The sequence below is a fragment of the Mesoplodon mirus genome, assembly GCF_964341445.2.
Source record: "Mesoplodon mirus genome assembly, chromosome: 15".
Classification (NCBI taxonomy): Eukaryota; Metazoa; Chordata; class Mammalia; order Artiodactyla; family Ziphiidae; genus Mesoplodon; species Mesoplodon mirus.
In genome coordinates, this window is record NC_138991.1 from 15,827,349 (window position 1) to 15,851,031 (window position 23,683).

General features: G+C 52.9%; 1 protein-coding gene across 7 annotated transcripts in view; it reads left to right on the top strand.

Moving 5' to 3' along the window:
* Positions 1 to 23,683, top strand: part of ADA (adenosine deaminase) — a 43,290-nt gene that overhangs the window by 15,602 nt on the left and 4,005 nt on the right. For 4 of the 7 annotated variants that reach the window (XM_082600616.1, XM_082600617.1, XM_082600611.1 and 1 more), the window contains exons 2-6: positions 10,895 to 10,956; positions 17,563 to 17,685; positions 20,778 to 20,921; positions 21,583 to 21,698; positions 23,025 to 23,152. In XM_082600616.1, coding sequence (XP_082456742.1) covers positions 17,621 to 17,685; positions 20,778 to 20,921; positions 21,583 to 21,698; positions 23,025 to 23,152 — 453 coding nt within the window. In that variant the 5' untranslated portion in view covers positions 10,895 to 10,956; positions 17,563 to 17,620. Of the gene's footprint in view, positions 1 to 170; positions 190 to 7,305; positions 7,325 to 7,381; positions 8,266 to 10,894; positions 10,957 to 17,562; positions 17,686 to 20,777; positions 20,922 to 21,582; positions 21,699 to 23,024; positions 23,153 to 23,683 lie in introns of those variants that run through there. The other 3 variants (XM_082600615.1, XM_082600614.1, XM_082600613.1) reach the window with 3 other exon arrangements.

Below are 23,683 nucleotides of genomic sequence, written 5' to 3' on the forward strand. Positions count from 1 at the left end.
CTCAGCTCAGGCCCTCGCCCGCCTCCAGGCCGTTTAATGAGAGGCAAAGAGACAGGAAGAGTCCTGAATTCGGAGGCGCCCCTGGCTGTCTTCCAAGTTCTGCTTCTGCCTTTGATTTGACCCATCTGGGTCTCAGTTTCACTATCTGTCAGATGGGCGTCCTAGCACCGCCGGCGCTGAGCAGCCTAGGTAGGTGGCTTAAGCTCTCTGAACCTCAGCTGTAAAATGGGGCCCGGTTTCTACACCCATAGGCACCTAGTGTTGTGGACAATACATACTGAGTGCTGGGTGAATGGAAACAGCTTTATACTCCAACACTATGATGGTTTTTGAGTGCCAAGGAGCCTAGGTTTGTGGATGTGCCCGTGAGAGCACTGGGCCATGCCAGAGACAGGAGGGAGGGGAGCAGGGCACCCCTCTCTACACACTAGAGGGGCTGGGTGGGCCTTAGGCCTTGGGCCCCGGTAGGGTTCACTTGGGGCCAAGCCACGGCCACTAGCCCCAAGGGATAAACCCCTTGTCCCTCCTCCCACCAGCTTGGGTGGGAGGGAATAGTGGGTTCAGGGAGGGTCTGGGCCCACTTGGTGGGCTTTGGAGCCCTGAGATTCAGTCCAAGGAAGGCAGGGGCCCAGGAGTCTGTTCATCAGGGTGAATCAGCTAGTAGGGTTGAGACTGCTCGGGGTGGGTTAGGGGAAGGGGTGAGCTGCAATCAGCTTCAATTTACCTCTCTGAGAAACAGGTGTGAGTGATGACGGCAGGTATCACCGGAAAAGCATTGGTGAGAATCCGTGGGGAGGTGGGGAAGGTGAGGGGGGGCTCTGAGGAGGTGAGGCCTGGCCCCCACTTCTGATGCCCCTACCAGAGGGCAAATGCTCGCTACTCCCTGCCAGATGCCGCAGGCCCTGGGGCTGAGCTCCTGCATCCCCCATGCCTCCTTCACAGCTCGTCTGGATGCCCCAGGCCCCATCATTAGTTCTTCTTTCCTTTGAAGGCTTTTTTTTTTCTTTCTCTGGCCACACCACGCGGCTTGCGGGATCTTAGTGAAAGCTTGCGGGAGACCAAACGACTGGATGGCCAGGGAATCCCCTTTTTTCCTTTTTTTTTTTTTTTTAATGCTTTGGGATTCCCTCTGCCCTTGGGCTGGGGGATCACCTTACCCTGATATGAATCCCAAGGCAGTAGACACTCCTTGACTGGGAGTGAAATAGGGGTTATGGAGAGAAATAATAGGCAACCCTTCTGTAGAACTTGCTATATGCACCAACTCAGTCTTTGCAACACTTTTACAACAGGCCTATGAGGGAGGGACTATTATTATCATGCCCATTTTTTAGGCCTCTCCCTATCCTCTCTGCTTCAAGCTGGCAGGTCATTTCCCCTCTCTGGGCTTCAGTTTCTACACCTGGGAAATGGGCTCCACCTGCCATGGGGGTGTCCAAAGGTTAAAAGGCAATGCTTGGGAGGGAAGGTAGAGTGTCAGCCACTATGTACATGAGATGTCATACATTTTATATTACTGTGAGGAGCAAACGTGCCTGAGCTGGCCAGCAAAGCCAGGAGTGTGAATCTCAGAGCCCCTGTGACCAGAGCCAGTTCCCTGCCTTCCCTGTGGAGTAGCTAGTAATGAGAACCAGTAGTATTAACAGCTAGAGCTTATTGAGTTGAATTATTGCTCTGTGCCAGGCACCATTCTGAATACATTAACCTTCATTAATTCATTGGATCCTAGCAATGAGTCTGGGAGGTAGCTGGTGTCATCGCATTTTATAGATGGTCAGAGAGGCACAGATTAACTAGGCCTACGATCACACAGCTAGGATGTGGCCAAGCTGGGGTTTGAGGCCAGGGTGGGCTGGCTTCAAAAAATCCCATGCCCTAGCCAGCTTTCCTGAACTGCCTCTGCAGAAGCCTTTGGGGGTGGTAGTTCCAGTGCCCCAGGTGTGGGCCTGTCTGGGACAGGAGCCTCTGCTGGGCTCTTTGGCGTCTCATACCTACCACCAGGTGAGGCTCAGGACTGGCCAACTTTGAGAAGGCAGAGCAAGGCAGTGTTTTCCAAACTTTAATGTATAGTCACATCACCTGACGCTTGTCAATGCTTGTTCAGACTCTGAATCAGGAGATCTGGGAGGGGGCCTGAGATGCTGTGCTCCTAACAAGCTCCCAGGAGATGCTAATTCTGCTGGGCCGTGGACCACACTTTGAGTAGCAAAATCCTAGGCGGCTGCCTACCTGCTCTGATTATGTTATTTCAACAAGTAGCTTCCTGAACACAACGGGGTGTGGAGAGGTGGCCCTTATCAGTCTCTTTCCACATGAGGCAAGGCTGGAAAATCCCATGGCCCTCAGGAGTTCAGTGTTGTTCAGAGAGCAACGCTGATCACATGCCTGTCATTATAATAACAGTAACAATGCTGCCATTTGAGTGTTCGTGGGTACCAGGCACCTTCAGTGATTTATCTCACAGAATCCTCTGGACAGCTCAACAAGGCGGCTGTTTTCGTCCCCATTTACAGATGATGAAATTAAGGCCTGAAAGGTGAAGTGGCTTGTCCAAGGCTACACAAAATCTGACAGCCTTGAAGCTGTAGGCTGGAGAGTGAGCTGGTCCAGGTTGGAACAGCCCGGTCCCTTCCTAATGCAGAGAATTGAGGCTCAAGGTCCAACATACTTTTCTTTCTCATATTTGAATGTTTACTCCGTTTCAGGCACTGTTCTAACTGCTTTGCATATAGTAACTCATTTAATGCTCACAATAGCCCTTTAAAGTCCTACTATTATCTTCATATACATATAAGGAAACTGAGGCTCAGAGAGGGGAAGGAACTTGTCAAAGTCACACAGCCAGAAAGCAGCAGGGTTAGACTTGAACCGAGACCTACCTAAGACTGAAGCAGATGCTGCTTTGCTGATTTACACCCCACTTTGTAAATCGGGGTGGCTGTGGGATTCAGATAGACTGATCTTGGATCCTTGCCTCACCACTCAGCAGCTACAAGGGCTCAGGTGGACAATTCCCTGAGCCCCAGCTTCCTTCTCTGTAAAGTGGGCTGACAAAGCCAAGGTCACAGTGTTCTTGGGGGAAATGGATGCTGGTTAGCGCTTGTGGAGCACCTGGCTGGCGCAGCAGGCCCTCGGGTGTGCATTTCCTCCCTGGGGCCCCCGGTGGGGGCCTGTGGTGGCCTCTCTCCACCTGCAACCCTGTCTCTGTCTCTCTCTCTCTGTCTCTCTCGCCTTCCAGCCACAAAGCCCACTGTGTTAGCACTGCTTTGGCTTTTGGGCTTTTTGTGCTTTTCTGTTACCAGAGCCACCTGTTAAAAGAAAAATGCCCCTGGCTGGGAAGAGCCTGCCGGCCTTGCTTGTTACAACGCCCGCCCCCGGGCAGTTGGGAGGGAGGGGAGGAGTGAGATTGGGTTTCATTGAAGCCTTTTGTTGGACAGAGGAAGAAGCAAGGACCAGAGAAGGGAAGTGCGGTGTGTGTGGTCACACACAGGCAGGACAGGCTACATCCGACCTCAGGGTGGGCTTGGCCTGGGTGGGAAGGGGCCCTGTGAGCTGGAAGAAGCTTGTCCGGCTGCCCTGTTGTCCTAGGGGGTGCCCCCTGGGCCAGGGAAGGGTAGGACTGTGGCCTGGTTTTGGACAGGGGAGAAGAGTAAGCCAGGGCGGCCAAGGTGAGGTCCAAGCCTACATTTACCCAGAGTGTTGGGACCAGGCTCACCCACACTCCTTAGGGTTCTGAGGCTCCAGAGCGGCAAGGTGGGGGAAGAGACGGTCTCTGGGGGTCTTGAGTGAGTTGCTTCTCTGTGCCTCAGTTTCCCCATCTGTGAAACGGGAATCATATTTGTATCCACCCTACATGCAATGCCAAGTGCAGGCCTGGGGCAGGGGGCAGGCCAATGCCAGCTGCTACTGATTAGCCTTGTCATGGTTATTAATCATGTTTAGATTTTACCAGTGCTGACTCAGCACCCATATGCAGGATGAACAGAGTGTGCCGTGGTGGTTATGACCTCCCGCTTTAGAGTCAAACAGCTTCCTGCTGTGGCAGTCATTACACTGTGCCCTAGGGCAAGTTCCTTAATCTCTCTGAGCCTCGGACCTCTCACTTATAAAATGGGGGTAACTGTGCTAAGTTCCTAGGCTGCTGCTCAACAGGCTGTCCCCCTGGCTGAGGATACACCTTGCCTTCTGTGAAGCCCCTGGGGAGGCTCACAGAGGCAGCAGAGAGCTTGGTTGGCCCTGAGTCAGCAGGAGGCACTGAGGGACTGCTAGGCCCCTTCTGCTCTGTGCCTCGGAGCTATAGGAGCCCGGATGCGGCTGAGCCCAGAGGACTTGCCTGGAGGACGTGTGACTGAGACAATGTCAGACCTGGAGCTGCTCTGTCTGCTGGCTTCACCCCAAAAGTCAGCTGAGAGGCTGTGGTGGCATGAGGGCACTGACCTCTGGTTATGCCCAGCTCCATGCCAAGAGCAGGGCTAAGCAGGGAAGTGGGCGCCTGTGGCTCATCCAGGTTCTGACCGCAGTGCCCGGCTTCTGGGCGCTGGTCAAGCAACCCTGGCTACTCTGCCCCATCTGAGTTCTCTGCCAGGCCCAAGGGGGTAGGTCAGCCCTCCTTTGCTGCAGGGAGAGGACACGGCACTGCTGACATGGGACAGGGGGAGGAGAAAACAATCACTTAGTTTTTCAACACCTGCTGAGCACTTCCTGCTAGGCGGGGCACTGTCCTAGGCCCCGAGGGCACAGCATGATAGCACAAAGTCCCCGCTTTAAAGAACCTAAGAGTTGGGGACAGGGGCATGGTAAGTAAACTGAAGAAGTCAGTGGGATGAATACAAAATGGGTGTGTTTGCAGGGGGTCTGGGGAGAAGTAGTGTGATTCAGGTGTGCCTGGAAGGTAGACAGCCCCTCCAGCTGTGAGCGGGAGTCAGATGTGGGAGTGTCTGGTCCTGGAGTCCAAGACCCTGGGTCCCCGTCCTGGCTCTGCCACTGATACCTTGGGTGACCTTGGCGAGTGCATATACCTCCCTGGGCCTTACCTGCCTGCCTGGCATTTCCTGAGAGCAAGGACTCGGCATGTTTCTCCACGTCCCCACAGAGCCTGGCACCTGAAGGGGGCTTAGTAAATATTTTTTGGCGACTGGGGATGCTTCCTGTTTAGACCTGGAGGATTTCCTGCACTTCTGTCAGACGTTCGCTGTGAGTCAGGCCCGTGGAGAGCGAATGTAGGGGAGGGGGGTGCTGAGATTCTCCTCCTGAGTGGTCAGGAGGCCGGGTGTAGGTCTGGTGCAAGCGCCAGGGAGGTCGTGTGGCAGCGCGCAGGACTTGGGTTAGAGGTGCAGGGGCTTGGCTTCTAACCCGGATCTGCCACTGCAGGTCTGGGTAACCCTGGGCAGGTCACGGAATTCCTCTGAGCTCAGCTTGGCAAGTCCAGTTCCCCATCTGCAACATGGAACTAGTGTGTCCCTTGCCTAGGGGTGGAGACCAGATGAAATAAAGGGTCTGATAACAGTAAACAGCTGTTATTATTGCTGGATTATTTACATCTGAGGCTAGGCCTGCCGAGAAAGTAGAGCAGGAGCTCAAGATTCAAACCTGGGTACAAATCCTAACTCCATCACTGCCTCTGTGTCCTTGGATACTTTTCTGAGCCTCAGTTTCCTCATGTGTAAAATGGGAGTGAAGTCCCCACCTCACTGGTTGTAAGAATGAAGTAAGATGGGGCCTCCCTGGTGGCGCAGTGGTTGAGAGTCCGCCTGCCGATGCAGGGGATGCGGGTTCGTGCCCCGGTCTGGGAGGATCCCATATGCCGCGGAGCGGCTGGGCCCGTGAGCCATGGCCGCTGGGCCTGCGCGTCCGGAGCCTGTGCTCCGCAACGGGAGAGGCCACAACAGTGAGGGGCCCGCATACCGCAAAAAAAAAAAAAAAAAGAATGAAGTAAGATGATGCATGTAGATGGTCCAGGACATAGGAGATATTCAGTCAGTTGGAGGCCACTGCTGCTATTTCTTTTCTCTGAATGGGTCCAACAGAGCAGGGTCCCCATCCATCTCTGAGCTGGCAGATTTCTCCATGGGTAGTCTCAGTTTTCCAGAAAGTTCAGTGGGAGGCCTGCCTGAGCTTGGACCACCTGTGGAGGCAGCTCCTGGCCTCTGTTCCTCCCCTGAAACGTGTCTGGGCAGCTTCCCAGGAGGCCCTGAGGAGGGCTGGGACCTGTAGGGCACGGTGGGCAAGTGGCAGGCTCTGCTTTCCCCCCCCGCCCGGGGCACTCCAGTCCCCCGCAGCCCGTGGGCTCTCTGAGGCCTCCTTCCCTCACACTGCTCGGCTCAGGCTCCCTGAGCATGTGCTGTGTCTGGTGCTGCAGCAAGTCTTCCCAGTGGTGGCTCATCTCCCACCTGGGCCACTGTGTCAGCTCTCTGTCCTCTGTTCTGACTTCTCTTCAGCCTGCTTTCCACACAGCAGCCAGAGAAAGCTTTTGGAAGGTGACTCCCCCGTGCAAAACCCTTCAGGGGATCGCACTTTACTGTGACCTGTGAGATCTCCCTGCCCTCCACCCCCCTAACTTTCTCTCTGGCCTCGTCTCTCACCACCTGATTCCGACACTTAGCGCCTGCATGTCCCTCTGCCTGTTCGCTCTCCTTCCTGTTCCTTCCCCCTGGCTGATTGCTCCTCTATTTTCTTCTCAGAGGGACTCCCCACTCCTACCTTCTCAGTAACCATTTGTTGCCTCTTCCAGCTTCTGGTGGCTTGTGGCCGCGTCACTCTCATCTGCTGCTGTGGTCCTAGGGCTGCTTCCTCTTGTGTGTGTCTCTCAAAACTCTCTGCCTCCCTTATAAGGAGAAAGAGGACTGGGTGTAGGGCCCATCCAGATAAATCCAGGAAGAACTCCTCCTCTCAAGATTTGTAATCCCATCTTTTGCCCTCTGTGGAAGTATATGTTCTGGGGATTAGGATGTGGACATCTTTTGGGGGACTACCGTTCAGCCCTCTGCACTGACCCTGGTGAGGGGGTGACTCCTCCCTCTTGAAGTCTGATCGCCTTTTGCCTTCTGCACACCACACACTCCTGGTTTCCCTTCCATCTCTCTGGCAGCTCTTCTCCAGGCTCACCCTCTTGTATAAGCCACTGGGTGCTGGCGCTTGTCCAGGCTTTGTCCCCTGCTCTTTCCTCGACGTTCCCTTCATGGGTGAGCTCTTCAAAATCACAGCCTCAGTCATCTATATTCCTACTCATATTTCCAGCCTGGATCCCTGGAGCTCCAGACCTGCACAGCCACTGGGTCCGTCCATGTGCATCTAGAGGTCTCAGAGGTGTCCCGACTTCACATAAGTAAGATCACACTAACCGTACTTCTCTCCCTGTGCTCTCCCCCTCAGCACTTGGTCCTCTTCCTGGGTTCTCTGTCTCAGAGCGTGGGAATCGCTACCCACCCAGGCCCAACCTGAAGCATCATCCTTGACATGGCTTCCTGTCCACCTGCTTTGCCGTATCTGCCTTGCCACCCTGGTCCAAGGCACCATTATTGCTCATAAACTTCATAAGACCACTTCTAACCGGTCTTGCTATGCTTTGTCCTTTTCAGCTTCAAACCCTGTCATGGCGTCTCTGTTGCTCTCAGGTTGGAACCCAGTCCTCCTTGTGCCCCTGCAGCCTCTCCAGCTCCACAACCGCTCGCCTCTCTGAGCCCATTTCAGTTCCTCTCGTCCACCACATCCTCTCCCACTGCATGGCCTTCGCACATGCTGTTCCCTCTGCCTAGATGCTCTTCCAGCCTTCCTGCTCACCCCTGCCTTTGCCTACTTCCTCCTTCAGCTATTAGCTTAAGTGCTGCTTTCTCTGGGAAGCCATCGTTGGCCCTCTAGCTGGGCGAGTTCTTTTGTTTGTTACCTCTTTGGTAGGTCTCTGTTTGTGCCTCCCAGGAGTTGTCTTGGCTTGTGATTGTACATTTACCAACGTGACATTTACTTAGTGTCTCTCTCCCTTGCTGGACTGTAAGCCTCACGGGAGCAGGACTCTGTCACTTTAGTTTCTCTCTCCATCCCTAGTGCACCCAGCAGGGCCTCAACTATTTGGTGAATGAGGGATTCTTAGTTATGCTTATTATGCTAAATGCTGTTGCTACCTGCTGAGTCCTGATCTAAGCACGCTAGGTGCATCACGTGGTTAAGTCTCACGAAGCCCTGGGAGGAAGGCACGTCATCCTCCCCGCTGGACAGATGAGAGCACCGAGACACTGAAAGCGAAGTAACTTTCTCCAGGTCACCCAGGAGGTGAGTGGAGGAGCTGGGATTGCAGCTCTAACCACAGCACTACCCCATCTCTCTGGCTGGATCCTCGCCGCAGCCCTGTGAAGGTTAAAGACAAGAAAACAGGCTCAGAGAGGTGAGGTCACCTGTCCAAGGTCAGACAGCTGGTTGGCAGTTCCCTGCACTGGAAGCTTCCGTGTTTCCAAAGCAGAATATGGTATTTGTTTTTCTCTTTCTGACTTATTTCACTCTGTATGACAGACTCTAGATCCACCCACCTCACTACAAATAACTTAATTTTGTTCCTATTTATGGCTGAGTAATATTCCATTGTATATATGTGCCACATCTTCTTTATCCATTCATCTGTCAATGGACACTTAGGTTGCTTCCATGTCCTGGCTATTGTAAATAGAGCTGCAATGAACGTTGTGGTACATGACTCTTTGAATTATGGTATTCTCAGGGTATATGCCCAGTAGTGGGATTGCTCAGTAGTGGGATCGTATGGTAGTTCTATTTTTAGTTTTTAAGGAACCTCCATACCGTTCTCCATAGTGGCTGTATCAATTTACATTCCTACCAACAGTGCAAGAGGGTTCCATTTTCTCCACACCCTCTCCAGCATTTATTGTTCGTAGACTTTTTGATGATGGCCATTCTGACTGGTGTGAGATGATATCTCATTGTAGTTTTGATTTGCATTTCTCTAATGATTAGTGATGTTGAGCATCCTTTCATGTGTTTGTTGACCATCTGTATGTCTTCTTTGGAGAAATGTCTGTCTAGGTCTTCTGCCCATTTTTGGATTGGGTTGTTTCTTGATATTGAGCTGCATGAGCTGTTTGTATCTTTTGGAGATTAATGCTTTGTCAGTTGCTTCATTTGCAAATATTTTCTCCCATTCTGAGGGTTGTCTTTTGGTCTTGTTTATGGTTTCCTTTGCTATGCAAAAGATTTTAAGACTCATTAGGTCCCATTTGTTTATTTTTGTTTCCATTTCTCTAGGAGGTGGGTCAAAAAGGATCTTGCTGTGATTTATGTCATAGAGTGTTCTGCCTATGTTTTCCTCTAAGAGTTTCATAATGTCTGGCCTTACATTTAGGTCTTTAATCCATTTTGAGTTTATTTTTGTGTATGGTGTTGGGGAGTGTTCTAATTTGATTCTTTTACATGTAGCTGTCCAGTTTTCCCAGCACCACTTATTGAAGAGACTGTCTTTTCTCCACTATATATTCTTGCCTCCTTTATCAAAGATAAGGTGACCATATGAGCGTGGGTTTATCTCTGGGCTTTCTATCCTGTTCCATTGATCTATATTTCTGTTTTTGTGCCAGTACCATACTGTCTTGATTACTGTAGCATTGTAGTATAGTCTGAAGTCAGGGAGCCTGATTCCTCCAGCTCCGTTTTTCTTTCTCAAGATTGCTTTGGCTATTTGGGGTCTTTTGTGTTTCCATACAAATTGTGAAATTTTTTGTTCTAGTTCTGTGAAAAATGCCATTGGTAGTTTAATAGGGATTGCACTGAATCTGTAGATTGCTTTGGGTAGTAGAGTCATTTTCACAATGTTGATTCTTCCAATCCAAGAACCTGGTATATCTCTCCATCTGTTTGTATCATCTTTAATTTGTTTCATCAGTGTCTTATAGTTTTCTGCATACAGGTCTTTTGCCTCCTTAGGTAAGTCTATTCCTAGTTATTTTATTCTTTTTGTTGTAATGGTAAATGAGAGTGTTTCCTTAATTTCTCTTTCAGATTTTTCATCATTATACACTGTCTTTTTAAATCCTTAAACTCTTCTTGGACAGCGAGGCAATCTTTGCAGCTGTTTTCAGTTGAGAAAACTGAGGCTCAGGGAGATCAAGTGTCTTGTCTAAGATCACACAGCCAGAGAAGAGGCAGAGCTGGGAGTCCAGCCTGATGAGCTCTCCCTAAAGTCCTTGTCCTTAAACTCTTGGCCTTGTGTATGGAGTATTGTCCATGGGGCTGAGCATGTGGGAGAGGATCACCAAGATGGCCAAGTGTCTGGTGCCCTTTCTAGAGTCCTGGAAGGATCTTATTGTCAAATATTGATTCCTGATAAGCTATGTTTCATTTTCAGTAACACACGCTTTTGAAAATGGAGACTGATTTTTGAAATATGTTGTAGGTATTCACTAGTCTGGAAGGTCTGTGGCCAGTCCTTTTTGTTAGAGTTGGATCTTGTTTGGTGAGTTGGCTGAGAGTGGGATTTGCCTGCATGGTGGCTGAGGCTCTGTTGCTCCTCCGGGCCCACGGCTGGCCTCGTGTTAAAGAGCACCAGCTTCAGAATTGGGCTTGGGTTAGAGTTCCGGTTCTGCCACTTAGCAGCTGTGGTTAAGAACAAAGGCACTGGGTTGGGTTCCTGTTTCCATCGCTTAGAGCTGTGTGGTCTTGGACAAGTTACTTAACCTCTCTGAACCTCAGTGTTCTCCACTGTGGAAGAGGCAGAGATGATAATTAAACCCACCCCACAGACAAGGATGAAACAGGATAATGCGTGTAAACAGTTTAGTGAAGTGTGTGTGGTGACTGATGGTTATCACATTATTGTTAACAATGACCCTCTGTAAGGTCCTTCAGGCATTCATGGGTGTTTGTTTTTCTCTCCTTTTCCTCTACGCCCTTGCAGGTAGAACTGCACGTCCATCTGGATGGAGCCATCAAGCCTGAAACCATCTTATATTATGGCAGGTAAGTCCACAGATAAGAGGCCTTCTTCCCTAGGAAGTTTGACCCAGACGCCTCTGGAGAATTCCAGGGTTGCTGCTTCACACACACACACACACACACACACACACACACTCACTCACTCACTCACTCACTCACTCACTCACTCACTCACTCACTCTTCCCAGGGCTGAACCAGTCACTGTTTTTTTTTTTTGACTCAGCCGAGAGCCTGTGGCAGGTGATGCACCCGCATACGATGCTGCTACCATTTGCTGAGCATCTCCCAGGGGTGGGCTGGGCTGAGCCCTCTCCTGAGTCAGCGAATTTAATCCCTCCACACTTGGAGGAGGAGAGCATTGCCATCCCCATGTCACTGAGAAGAGAGCAGGCTCAGAGAAGTGAAGGCAGTTGCCCAAGGCCACAGAACAAGTAGAGTCAAGGGTTGACCCTGGGCCATCTGACCCTCCAAGATTTTCCTGCTCACAATGGTAACCTGTTGGGAGCCGTGGGGAAGTGGTGCCCCCTCTCTGGGCCCAAATCTCTTCATCTTCCAAAGGAGAACGTACCTCTTGCCTCTGCTCTCGTGGATGCTGGCGGGCCGAAGGGTCCCCAGCACCCCAGTGAGGGAGGTCCGCCCTCCCTCCCCACATTTCAAGGGCTCATGATATCCCCTCTCTGGGGTCTAGCACTTAAAAGCAAGGACTTCAAGGGCCAGTGGATCTGGATTCAAATCTGGACACACTATTTCCTTGCTGTGGCCTCAGCCTCTGTAGGTTGAAAGTAAGAACAGGACCTTCCTCCAGAGCTGACCTGGGAGATGGGGTCCCTCCCACCACCTACCTCTCCCTGTTCCTCATGGGTTTGTTCTATGCTCATTTTGTTTGGAGCTGGGAGGACTCTACCTCTCCTCACTGCTTTGAGCAGTTCAGCTCGGGATCCAAATTTGAACCCTCTGTTTCATAAGCCAGAACCCCCTCACTTATCCAGACACCCACTCCTTAGGAGAGAACTGATGATCCTTGGGCGTTTGCCCCGACACTTAAAGTGTCTCTTCTGGGCTTCCCTGGTGGTGCAGTGGTTGAGAGTCCGCCTGCCGATGCAGGGGACACGGGTTCGTGCCCCGGTCCGGGAGGATCCCACATGCCGCGGAGCGGCTGGGCCCGTGAGCCGTGGCCGCTGAGCCTGCGCGTCCGGAGCCTGTGCTCCGCAATGGGAGAGGCCACAACAGTGAGAGGCCCACATACCGCAAAAAAAAAAAAAAAAAAGTGTCTCTTCCAATTCCCTGAGAGGGTTCTGGCAAGAACACGCTTCTCCATCTTGTTGCACTTTTTTCTGCCCTAGGAAGCTGTTGTTGATTTAATTTTTATTTAACTTATCATGTAAGTATATTAGCCTTTACTGCATGGCAAGCACTGCTTTAAATGTTGCACCTGGATTGACTTACTGGAATCTGGTGACAACTTGTGAGATAGGTATATTATTGACCCTGTCTTACCGACGAGGGAACTGAGCCAGGATTGGGGAAGTAAGTTGTCTCATAAACACAGGTGTGACCCTAGGTCTATGCCCCTGCCAGCTGGAGGTTTGGGTAAAGTATTGCACAAAAAACACTTAGCTGAGGGCGAGCAGGCTAAATGCTCCATAAATGTCACTTAATAATATTAATTGGAACCTATGGCTCTGACTGGGGTTAAGCCCCTTGGATTATCTCTGCCTGTCCTTTGCCCATGTCAAGTGCCAGTTATTGATGCAGGGACCTTAATGAGGCCATTAGGGTGGGTTAACCGGGCACCAAGATGGGATCTAATCGCGGGTGCTCATTAAAGGGTCACATAGTGCTCATTAGCGGAGCAAGAAGGTGAGAGTGTCCAGGGCCGGGTAGAGGGAGGAGGAAAAGCAACAGCTCTCGTGGGGCAACTGGTCGGATTTTGTTTCCCACATCCACTTGGCATCTCAGGAACTGTCTAGGCACCTTCATGGGCCCTAGAGAGGTGGGTGCAGGTTTGATCCAGCTGGAGTTTGATCTTGAGGTCAGCAGGCAGGGGGACCGGGGAGTTGGTCAGACTGGGATATGGACAGAACACGCTGGAGGACTCCCAGCTGTGAGCGAGCTGGGGCTGAGGCGGGGAAGGAGAGCAGCATCTGGCCTGGGGCCCCTCCCTCACCCTGGCCAAATCCAGTAGCCTCTTTCCTGCCTCTGTGACTTGGGCCTCAGTTGACTGTGTTCTCACCTGTTCCTTTTTTTAAAAAATTTATTTATTTATCCATTTATTTTTGGCTGTGTTGGGTCTTCATTGCTGCGCGCGGGCTTTCTCTAGTTGCGGCGAGCGGGGGCTACTCTTGGTTGCGGTGCACAGGCTTCTCATTGTGGTGGCTTCTCTTATTGCGGAGCACGGGCTCTAGGTGTGCGGGCTTCAGTAGTGGCACGTGGGCTCATTAGTTGTGTCTCTCGGACTCTAGAGTGCAGGCTTAGTAGTTGTGGCGCACGGGCTTAGTTGCTCCGCAGCATGTGGGATCTTCCTGGACCAGGGCTTGAACCCATGTCCCCTGCATTGTCAGGCGGATTCTTAACCACTGCGCCACCAGGGAAGCCCTCACCTGTTTCTTTTTCTTCTTCTTTTTTTTGGCTGCACCGCACAGCTTGTGGGACCCTAGTTCCCTGACCAGGGATCAAACCCCGGCCCTAAGCAATGAGAGCACAGAGTCCTAACCACTGGACCACCAGGGAATTCCCTCACCTGTTTCTTCTTATTCCATCTTCTCTCTGGGGGCTTAACTTATTTCTCAATCTCCTTCCTGACCCTGCCAGCTCTTCTCCAAAGCACATTCTGAATCTGGCCACTGTCTCCTCCCTGTCACCATCCTGGTCTGAGCCATTGGACTATTGCAGTGGCCTCCTGACCAGTCTCCAGGTGTCCACCCTGGCCTCCCCCATCTACTGTCCCCACAGTACTGTAGTGAGAACAGTCATCTTAAAACAGAGTGATCAGATCACTTCCTTTCTCAAACCCTCCTGCCATGCTCAGGGTCAGAGCTAAAGCCTACACACGTTCCTTGAAGTCCTACAAAGCCTGTGTTAACCTCTCTTCTCAAACATGCCAGATCTCATAAACAGAGAGTTTGGGTAATTTGCTCAAGGTCACACAGCCTTTATTATTTTTTTTAATTTTAAATTTTATTTATTTTTGGCTGCCTTGGGTCTTTGTTGCTGTGCACGGGCTTTCTTTAGTTGCGTCTAGCTGGGGCAACTCTTTGTTGCGGTGCATGGGCTTCTTATTTCGGTGGCTTCTCTTGTTGTGGAGCATGGGCGCGAGGCATGTGGGCTCAGTAGTTGTGACACGTGGACTCAGTAGTTGTGGCGCACAGGCTCAGTAGTTGTGGCGCACGGGCTTAGTTGCTCCACGGCATGTGGGATCTTCCCAGACCAGGGATCAAACCCGTGTCCCCTGCATCGGCAGGTGGATTCTCAACCATTGCACCACTAGGGGAGTGTCCCACACAGCCTTTAAATAAGAGCTGGGATTTAAACCCAGGCCATTGGGCTTCAAAGTCTGTCATCTTTCCCTGGACACACAAATAGTCTCATTTGTTCCTCCCTGTACCTTGAAAACAAAGTACCATCTGTGTTTTACTGACAAGGATATGGTGGTCCTCAAGGGGACAGCTCCTGCCCAGGGTGATCTGGTACCTACAAGAGGAGGATGGACTTTGAACTCCAAAGTCCATGTTCATCCTTCTTACTGGGCTCTCAGTGTATCACCCAGCGTGGAGGGCAGAGGACTGAGCAGCACCCGGGGCGTGGCCATGGCTGACTGGGGAAGCACGGCCATCTAAGAGCTGAGCTTAGCCCTGGGTGGAGGGAGCCGTGGCTGTGGTTAGTGGCTGTGGGTGGCAGGGGACCTAGGAACAACTCCTTCCTGCCTCAACCTTGGGTCCCAGACAGGATCTTTACAGCTCAGTCTGAGTAGCTTCCGGAGGCCCAGTCCCCTGTGAGGTGCTGGATCGTCTCCTAGGGGACCGCTGTGGCAGCTCTGGCTTCTGCCTTGGTTTCCCTCTGTCTGTTCCCCACACCACAGCCAGGAGGAGCTCTTTAAAAAGTACGTCTTTTCATGTCACTCCCCTGCTTAGAATCCTTCAGTGGCTTCCCGGTGCTTTCAGGGTAAGGTCCCGGCTCCTACGAAGCCCCCATTTGGCAGTTGGCTCATCTACCACTGACCCTGCTCTGAACTGTAGCCTCCCTGCCCTGGAATTCCCTCGGTGCTTCTGCCTGGGGCTCTCAGCAGGGCTCTGACCCTGCCTGCCTGGATCTCTCCGCCTGCTCCCTCAGGGGAAAAGGACAGTCTCACTCTTCTGCTTAAATGTCACCTCCTCCGAAAGGCCTTCCCAGGCCACTCTATCTGCGGGGTAAAAAGATCTCTCTTGGGTAGCTGTTGAGAGAGGCTGGAGAAGAGACTAGTTGGAGAAATATTTAAGAAGAAATAATTAGGACTTGGGGACCGGCTATTGATGGGTAATGGAGATGGAGTCAGGGGGAGCCCCCTGTCTCTGGTTCAGGCAGCTGGATGGATGGAGGAGCCGTATTAGGAAATGTGGAGCCTGGGAGGGGGAGGGGTTTGGGGGGGAGGGGAAAGGGGACGATCAGACACACAGGTCTGCCTTGGTCACGGCTATCCATGGGGTGCCCAGCACATTGTGGGCCCTCAGATGCTGATGTGCAGAGGGAGAGGACTGAAAGCTCTGGATCTCTGGATCGGTCCAGGGGGCCTGGGGCAAATGTGGCCATTGTGTTTAGGAATATGGGGGTCGGAGCCTTAGCCTCACCTCCTCTGCCTTCCACCCACCAGCTCCCAGAAAGATATCCAAAATATAGCATCTAACAACTGGTATGGGCTCTGCAGAGGCTACGGTGACTGGGGATGGCCTCAGGAGGGTGACCTTGGGGCAGACTGACCAGGAGGAGAAGGCCCAAGGGTGCTGAGCACCTGACCTCGGTGCTAGGACTGCACCCAGGGCTTCATCTTCCCTGGGGATGTCTCGTAGGGATGGGAGTCTGACTGGCAAACTGGGCAACAGGGTGACCCCCTTGTGATACCCACTGGTCACTCATAGGTCCTGGGGTCATGCAGAAGGGGAAGGGGGCATATTTAGGAGGTTTAGGGCACAGGTATTCATGTAGGGAAACATTTTAATATTTTAAGAACAGAAGCTATTAAAGGACTTCAACACTTGGGTCGAATTTCCATTTCTTTGGCAGTGTCCTCCCTTCTTTCTTCTGTTCTTGCTTTGTGGATAACTGGAGGCCGAACCTCCTGGTTTAATCACCTAATTTTCTTAATCATTTGCTCCTATTTTTTATCTTGTCTTTTGTTCTACCTGCTGGAGGATTTTCTCAACTTTAGTTTCCATTCTTTTTATTACAGCCTGATGGATGCTGCCATATTCTTCCAAATCTCCAAGAGCTCTTCCTTACTTTCTGAATGTCCTCTTTTTAAAAAGGGATGCTCTTGTTTCAAGGATGTAACATCGTCTCCTCTCTTTGAAGCTATTCATTTTGGTTTTTTGTGTGTGTGTGTGTGGTACGCGGGCCTCTCACTGTTGTGGCCTCTCCCGTTGTGGAGAACAGGCTCCGGACACACAGGCTCAGCGGCCATGGCTCACAGGCCCAGCCACTCCACGGCATGTGGGATCTTCCTGGACCGGGGCACGAACCCGTGTCCCCTGCATCGGCAGGCGGACTCTCAACCACTGCGCCACCAGGGAAGCCCCATCATTTTGGGTTTTTAAGTTTTCTGTTCTCTGCATTTCTCTGTTTCTGTAGAGTGCCTTTGGTCTTTTGTCCCTCATGGTAGAAGCATTTCTTGACTGTCTGGTGTCCTTGGCCTGTCCCTTTTATCTTAAAAGTGGGAAAACTGAGGCCAGGGGTGACCCATGAGGAGCCAGGAGCAGCAGAGGAGGCTGGAGCATGAGAAGCGGGGAAGGCAGCCCAGCCCTGCACCCTGCTGGTCCTGGCTGGGGGGAGGCGGAGATGCCAGTGGAGAGGAGGAGGCCCCAGACCAGAAGGGCTGTTCTCTGCCAGCCCTTACCGCCCTTACCGAGTGGTTGCCGTGGCCCAGCCGTGTGTGGGAGGCTGTGGTCAGGGAGGGGAGAGTGCTGGCAGGGTGGATGGCTGGGCTGGCTTCCCTCTCCCAGCACAGTGGGCCAGGCCAGCCTCCCTGGTGTGCCGGCCAGAGGGAGGGTGTCGGAGGGAAGTCTGGCACCTGCTCCTGTCCCGGGCACTGTGTGCTGCAGTTCTTGCCCTGATAACCCCTGACCTGGCACACGACCAGTGGGCTCTACCAAGGGCTTGCCCTGGCTCCTTCCCTATTCCCAGGCACTAGGGGGGGTGTTTGTGTTCATGTGCAATTTAAATGGACTTTAACCACAGTTGTCCCCCTTGAGATTTGCTGGCTGGTCATGGCCTTGGGGATAGAAGATCCTAGAAGGATTCAGGTCCCGGTTCTATATGCCCTGGGCCTCAGTTTTCCCATCTGTCCAATGAGAGGGGTCAGATGCCCGCCCCCACTCCCCGCAAGGAGTTGGTAAGGTCCTGCCCAGGGTTGTCCATCACCCTCATTGTTTTGTCCCCAGGAAGCGGGGCATCGCCTTCCCAGCCAACACACCAGAGGAGCTGCAGGACATCATCGGCATGGACAAGCCGCTCAGCCTCCCAGGCTTCCTGGCCAAGTTCGACTACTACATGCCCGCCATTGCGTAAGTCTTCCCACCCGCCCCGAACCCTGGGCAGCGTCGGTCCCTGTGCCCACGTCGGGCTGCCTGCACACGTCAGTCTGTGGCGTGGGAGAAGGCGCTGTATAACCCTGCTCTGCCTCTCACGATTGTATGCATTCCTGCGAATCGCTCCATGCTTTTGGGCCTCGGTTTTCCCTTCTGGAAAATGGGTATGACGGGCTGAAACTCCTTCAACTTCTATAGGAAAGTGACAGAATGTGGGGGTTAAGAACATAGATCCTAGTATCAGATTCTTTCAAGAAATAACTTCAACGCTGGGCAAATTTGCCCTCTCTGGGCCTCAGTTCCCTTATCTAGACAATGGGGCTTATGACCCTCTCTACCTCCTAGGGCTGGGGTTTGGAATGGACACAGCACTGTCCTCAGCAAGCCCCCTCTTACTAGGAGGACAATTGCTACCTTTATCGATAACTAGGCACTGCTGTTTTTATGTTACTTTTCATTCCTTCCATTTTTTGATAGAATATCTTAGATATAGAAGAATATAATGGGTGTACAGTTCACAGAACTATTCTCTTTGTAGCTGTCCACAGTCCTGTGAGCTAGACACACTCCTCATTTGCAGAGGAGGAAATGAAGGCTCAGGAAGGTGAAGGAACTGGCCCAGGACCACACAGTTGGCAAGTGGTGAAGCCCAGATTCTCGTCCTGATGTCGCCTTGAGCTTCCTGGCACGAGGCAGTTTCCCAAGGGAGGCGAGAATGGGGCCTTGGCAGTCAGTGCTGCCGGAGCTCAGGAGGGAAAAGACGTAGAGGGGGCTGGGGGAGTCAGGGAAGGCTGCCTGGAGGAGGAAGTGTGCACTGGGCCTTGGGAGAGAAAGGCTGTGATATTGTCCAGAGGGCTGGACCTGAGGAACGGTCTGGAGGATGGGTTGTTGGAGGACCAGTGAGGAAGGTGTGCGAGGCTGGTGCAGGCCTTTGGCTGGGTAGGTGGCAGGACAGGAATGAGGAGTCCTGGGGAAGGAAGATGTATGCCAAGGCTGCTGGCTGCTTTCTGGAAGCTTCTGGGCTCTGCCTGGAAGGCATCGACTGCCCCCATCCTTGGCCTGGGTCAGCAGATGCTCTGGCATACATGCTGCCTCTCCCCCGGGTGAGGAGCGTCTCCCACGCCACTGCCCAGGCGGCTCCTGTCTCTCGGCCACAATACAGAAGAGGACCAGCTTCCTGAAGGCTTAAGCCGCTTTTTTTTTTTTAAATAACTTTATTGGAGTATAATTGCTTCACAATGGTTAGTTTCTGCTTTATAACAAAGTAAATCAGCTATACATATACATATATCCCCATATCTCTTCCCTCTTGCGTCTCCCTCCCTCCCACCCTCCCTATCCCACCCCTCCAGGCGGTCACAAAGCACCAATCTGATCTCCCTGTGCTATGCAGCTGCTTTCCACTAGCTATCTACCTTACGTTTGGTAGCGTATATATGTCCATGCCGCTTTTGATTTGCATTTAAGCCACTTTTGATTTGCATTTCCTTGGTGATTAGTGATGTCAGGCACCATTTCATGGGCCTGTTGGCCATTTGTATGTCTTTTGAGAAATGTCTATTCAGGTCCTTTGCCTATTTTTTGTCAGTTTTTGTTGTTTGTTTTGCTACTGAATCATAGGAGTTCCTTCCACATTTTGGGTGTTAGCCCCTTATCAGATGTGTGGTTTGAAAATATTTTCTCCCATTCGGTAGGTTGCCTGTCACTCTGTAGATGGTTTCCTTTGCTGTGTAGAAGCTCTTGTGTTCGGTGCAGTCCCCCTTGTCTATTTTTGCTTTTTGTTGCCTGTGTGTGTCCTTTTCTCCTGTTTCTCCTCCCTGCTGGCCTACACCTATCACTCAACAAATATTTCAGTGGCTGCAATGTCTTAGGCTCTGTCCTTGGCTGAGGGATCGTAGCCGTGACGAGACAGATGGAGGGGTCCTTGTCTCATGGAGACTACATTCTAGTTGGGGAGGTGAAAACCAGCTAATAAAGAAACCACGTGATCTGTGATGTCCAGTGGTGATAAGGGCCATGGCGAAAACTGAAGCCCAGGGGAAGAGGTGAAAAAGGGTGAGGAGATGTTTTAAAATAAGGTGGTCAGGGCTTCCCTGGTGGCGCAGTGGTTGAGAGTCCGCCTGCCGATGCAGGGGACACGGGTTCGTGCCCCGGTCTGGGAAGATCCCACATGCCGCGGAGCAGCTGGGCCTGTGAGCCATGGCAGCTGAGCCTGCGTGTCCGGAGCCTGTGCCCCACAACGGGAGAGGCCACCACAGTGAGAGGCCTGCGTACCGCAAAAAAAAAAAATAAATAAAATGAAATAAGGTGGTCAGGGAAGGCTTCCCTGAGGAGGTGAGGCTGGAGCGGGGCTCTGAATGCAGGGAGGAGGGAGCATAGGGTGATCTGGGTGAAGAGCCTGCAGGCTGGGGTGCTGCAAACACGAAGGCCCTGACCTGGGAACAAGCTTGGTTGTTTGCTGGACAGAAAGAAGACCCTGGAGGAGTCATGGAAGGAGCGGGAGGCTGGCAGGGGCCCGGATTACGCAGGCCTTGTGGGGGTTGGGAGGTGGGGTTGAGACTTACTCTACGTAGGAGGTGGGAGGCCATTAGGGTTCAGAGTGGAGGAGTGATGTTGATTTCCTTTTTTTTTTTTGCCCACGCTGCACAGCTTGTGGGATTTTAGTGCCCTGACCAGGGATTGAACCCGGGCCCTGAGCAGTGAGAGCGTGAAGTCCTAACCACTGGACTGCCAGGGAATTCCCTCTTTGATTTCCATTTTTAAAACATTGAGCTAGCTGTTCTACAGGGGCAAGCGTGGAGACCGGGAGGCCAGGTAGAGAGGTGAGGTGGTTAGAACCAGGGCGGAGGGGGCGAGAACTGGCATCGAGTTTGGAAGCAGAGCTGATAGGACGTGCTGTGCTTCTAGGATTTTCTCCAGCAGATGCCTGGAGCTTTGGGCTCGGTGATGAGAGATTGGGGGGCCACACATGGGTTTGATCTGTTATGGGCAGGGGACAGCTTTGTTATTCCTGGAGCTCCCAAGGGACTTGGGGCAGTTTGTCCCCAGCCACTCTCTTCCCTTCCCAGGGGCTGCCGGGAGGCCATCAAAAGGACTGCCTACGAGTTTGTGGAGACGAAGGCCAAGGAGGGTGTGGTGTACGTGGAGGTGCGCTACAGCCCGCACCTGCTGGCCAACTCCAAAGTGGAGCCGATTCCCTGGAACCAGGCTGAGTGAGTGACCGTCTGGAGGGCTGTGCCAGTGCTGTGGCAGGGTGGCCTGACCCAAGACCGCGAGGGGCAGACTGGGAGACCCTGGCCCAAGCAAGACTTTGATCTTGCTCCCTGAACTGGCCCACAGCTTATCCAGTGACCTTTAGGGGTCCTATCCTAACCCTGTAACCAAAGTGAGTTTGGCCCACTCCTGCCCCTCTGCTGGGACCCCAGGGATGTCTAAGTGGTACCACTCGACCACCTTGCTCCCTTCTAGCCATGACTCTGATACTTGTGGACAAGTGGGAATCACAACAGGTGAGCTTAGCTTAGCAGTGCTCTCCATCTTGGGTGGGAGGAGGGCTGTGTCTGACAGCCCCCCGAATTGGGACAGTCTTCGCAGGTCTGGAAGCATCCAGGCAGTTCCTAGGAAGCTGGAGGGGGTGCGCTAGGGCTTGGGGCTATCGCCCTCGTCCTTTCCTCAGAGGCAGTGGGTTAGTGGGGGTGAGGGCTTCTCCTGGAAGGACCCCTCTTCCTGCTCTTTCTCTCCTCCTTTCCTTCCCCTCTTTACTCCCCCTCCTGCCCGCCTCCCCGCCTCCCCTCCCTCCTCTGTCTCAGTCCCAGGGCTGTCCTTCAGGTCTGCCTTTGTCTCAGGCCCACCCCTACTCTTCTCTGCACACAGAGGGGACCTCACCCCGGATGAGGTGGTGTATCTAGTGGACCAGGGCCTGCAAGAGGGAGAGCGAGACTTCGGGGTGAAGGTGCGGTCCATCCTGTGCTGCATGCGCCACCAGCCCAGTGAGTGTGACCTTGGCCCCGTCTGATGCCACCACAACCTCCTGGCCGGGCAGATGGGCCATACCGGTCCCCATGGTCTCTCTTGAGCCCATCAGTTGGACCTTGGGGCTTCCTCCTGGCCAAGCTCAGAACTTCCTGCAACAGAGTTTTCTCCCCAGGGAGGCTGAGCCTGGGAGCTATGTGACCTGCAGGAGGCTTAAAATCAAGGGAGGCTGAACGACAGAGAAAAGCCTAAGCCTGGTTCCTGTCAGGCCGCGGTCCTCCCTCGAGACCCTGTGGGCCAGGCCCCCTCCTGTCAGGGCCATGGAACCTGGGACTAGGTCTGAGCACCAGGGCCTGAGGGGTCTCCCTGTGACTGACACTGGTCACATCTCCAGGGCGTGTGCTTCCAAGGCAGAGCCCCGCTGTGTGACTCTCTCTGGGTCACATCACCTCTCTGGATCTCAGACGTGCCTTGTCACAGGAGGTGATCGTAGTTACCCCATTCACTGCTCTAAGGAGTAGTGAGCCCACAGCGAGGGGCTAGTGTCAACCTGCAGGGCCTCCCTGTGCAGAGTGGCTTGGGGTGTTTTTTCTAATCCTCACGGGGGTCTAGGAGACAGGACCACCATCGTTTATCCCAGTTTGACAGATGAGGAAACTGAGGTAGAGAGAGGCTCAATCAGGAAGGCACAAAGCCCGGAGCAGAACCCAGGGCCATCTGGTTCCAAAGCCTGTGGTTGGTCATTCTTTTTTTTTTTTTTTTTTTGCGGTATGTGGGCCTCTCACCGCTGCGGCCTCTCCCGTTGCGGAGCACAGGCTCCGCACACGCAGGCTCAGCGGCCATGGCTCACGGGCCCAGCCGCTCCGTGGCATGTGGGATCCTCCCAGACCGGGGCACAAACCTGTGTCCCCTGCATCGGCAGGCGGACTCCCAACCACTGCGCCACCAGGGAAGCCCAGTTGGTCATTCTTTTTAAAACACTTTACAATGACCAACGTTAGCAATGTGTTTAGTAACACTAGTGGGAGTTGTTTTAGGTTTAAATGTTAAACTGTGCGGACCTCCATCTCTGCTAAGTTGAGGGTGGGTGTGGGGATCGAGAGAGAGAATTGCCATTAGTCTTTTACTGAGCCCAGGCCCTGACCTTGGTGTCTCACACACGGGGCCACAGCACACGGTCCCCCTCTGCGAGGAGAGGACGCTGAGGCCCCGAAGGCCACAGGGTCAGACCTTGAAGATGGGACACTGGGCCCTCTGCCTTGTGCTGGCCTTGGGTGGGAGGGCTGGGAGGGTCTTTCTCCTCCGTGCTGCTGCCAGAGGCCCGGCGGGCATCTCGCCCACAGGCTGGTCCCCCGAGGTGGTGGAGCTGTGTAAGAAGTACCGGCAGCGGACCGTGGTGGCCATTGACCTGGCTGGAGATGAGACCATCCAAGGCAGCAGTCTCTTCCCTGAACACGTGGAGGCCTATGCGGTGGGTCCTGGGGGACGGAGGCAGAGGAGAGGCTGGCTCTGGGGGAACTGCGTCTAGAGCTGGTCTCTATACCAGTAGTGGGAAGGCACACTGACGGGGGATCACGAGGTCTCCTGGGCTCCCAAGTGTGTGTGACTGGGCCTAGGGGCTCTAGAATTGGGTATCTGGTATGAAAGAAAAAAACCCACTTGGTGCTGGAGGGTCCTGTGTTGGAGCCTTTCGGCCTAATGATTCGCTGTGTGACCTTGGGCGAGACTGTCTCTTCTCTGGGCCTGTTTCATCTGCTACGATGACTGGGTTGGAGCAGACGTCTCAAAGCCTCATGCTGTGCTTCCCGTGGAAGGGGTGAAGCATGGGGTCGAGAGTAGGGGCTCTGGAATCTCTTCCTAGCGGTCTGACCTTGGTCGTGATACCTAATTCTCCTGAGTTTCAGTCCCTCCCTGCTCCCTGTAAGACAGGTATTAGAGCAGTTGTGAATATGACGTAAGGTATTCAAACCATTTCCTACAGTGTCTGACTCGTAATAACTAT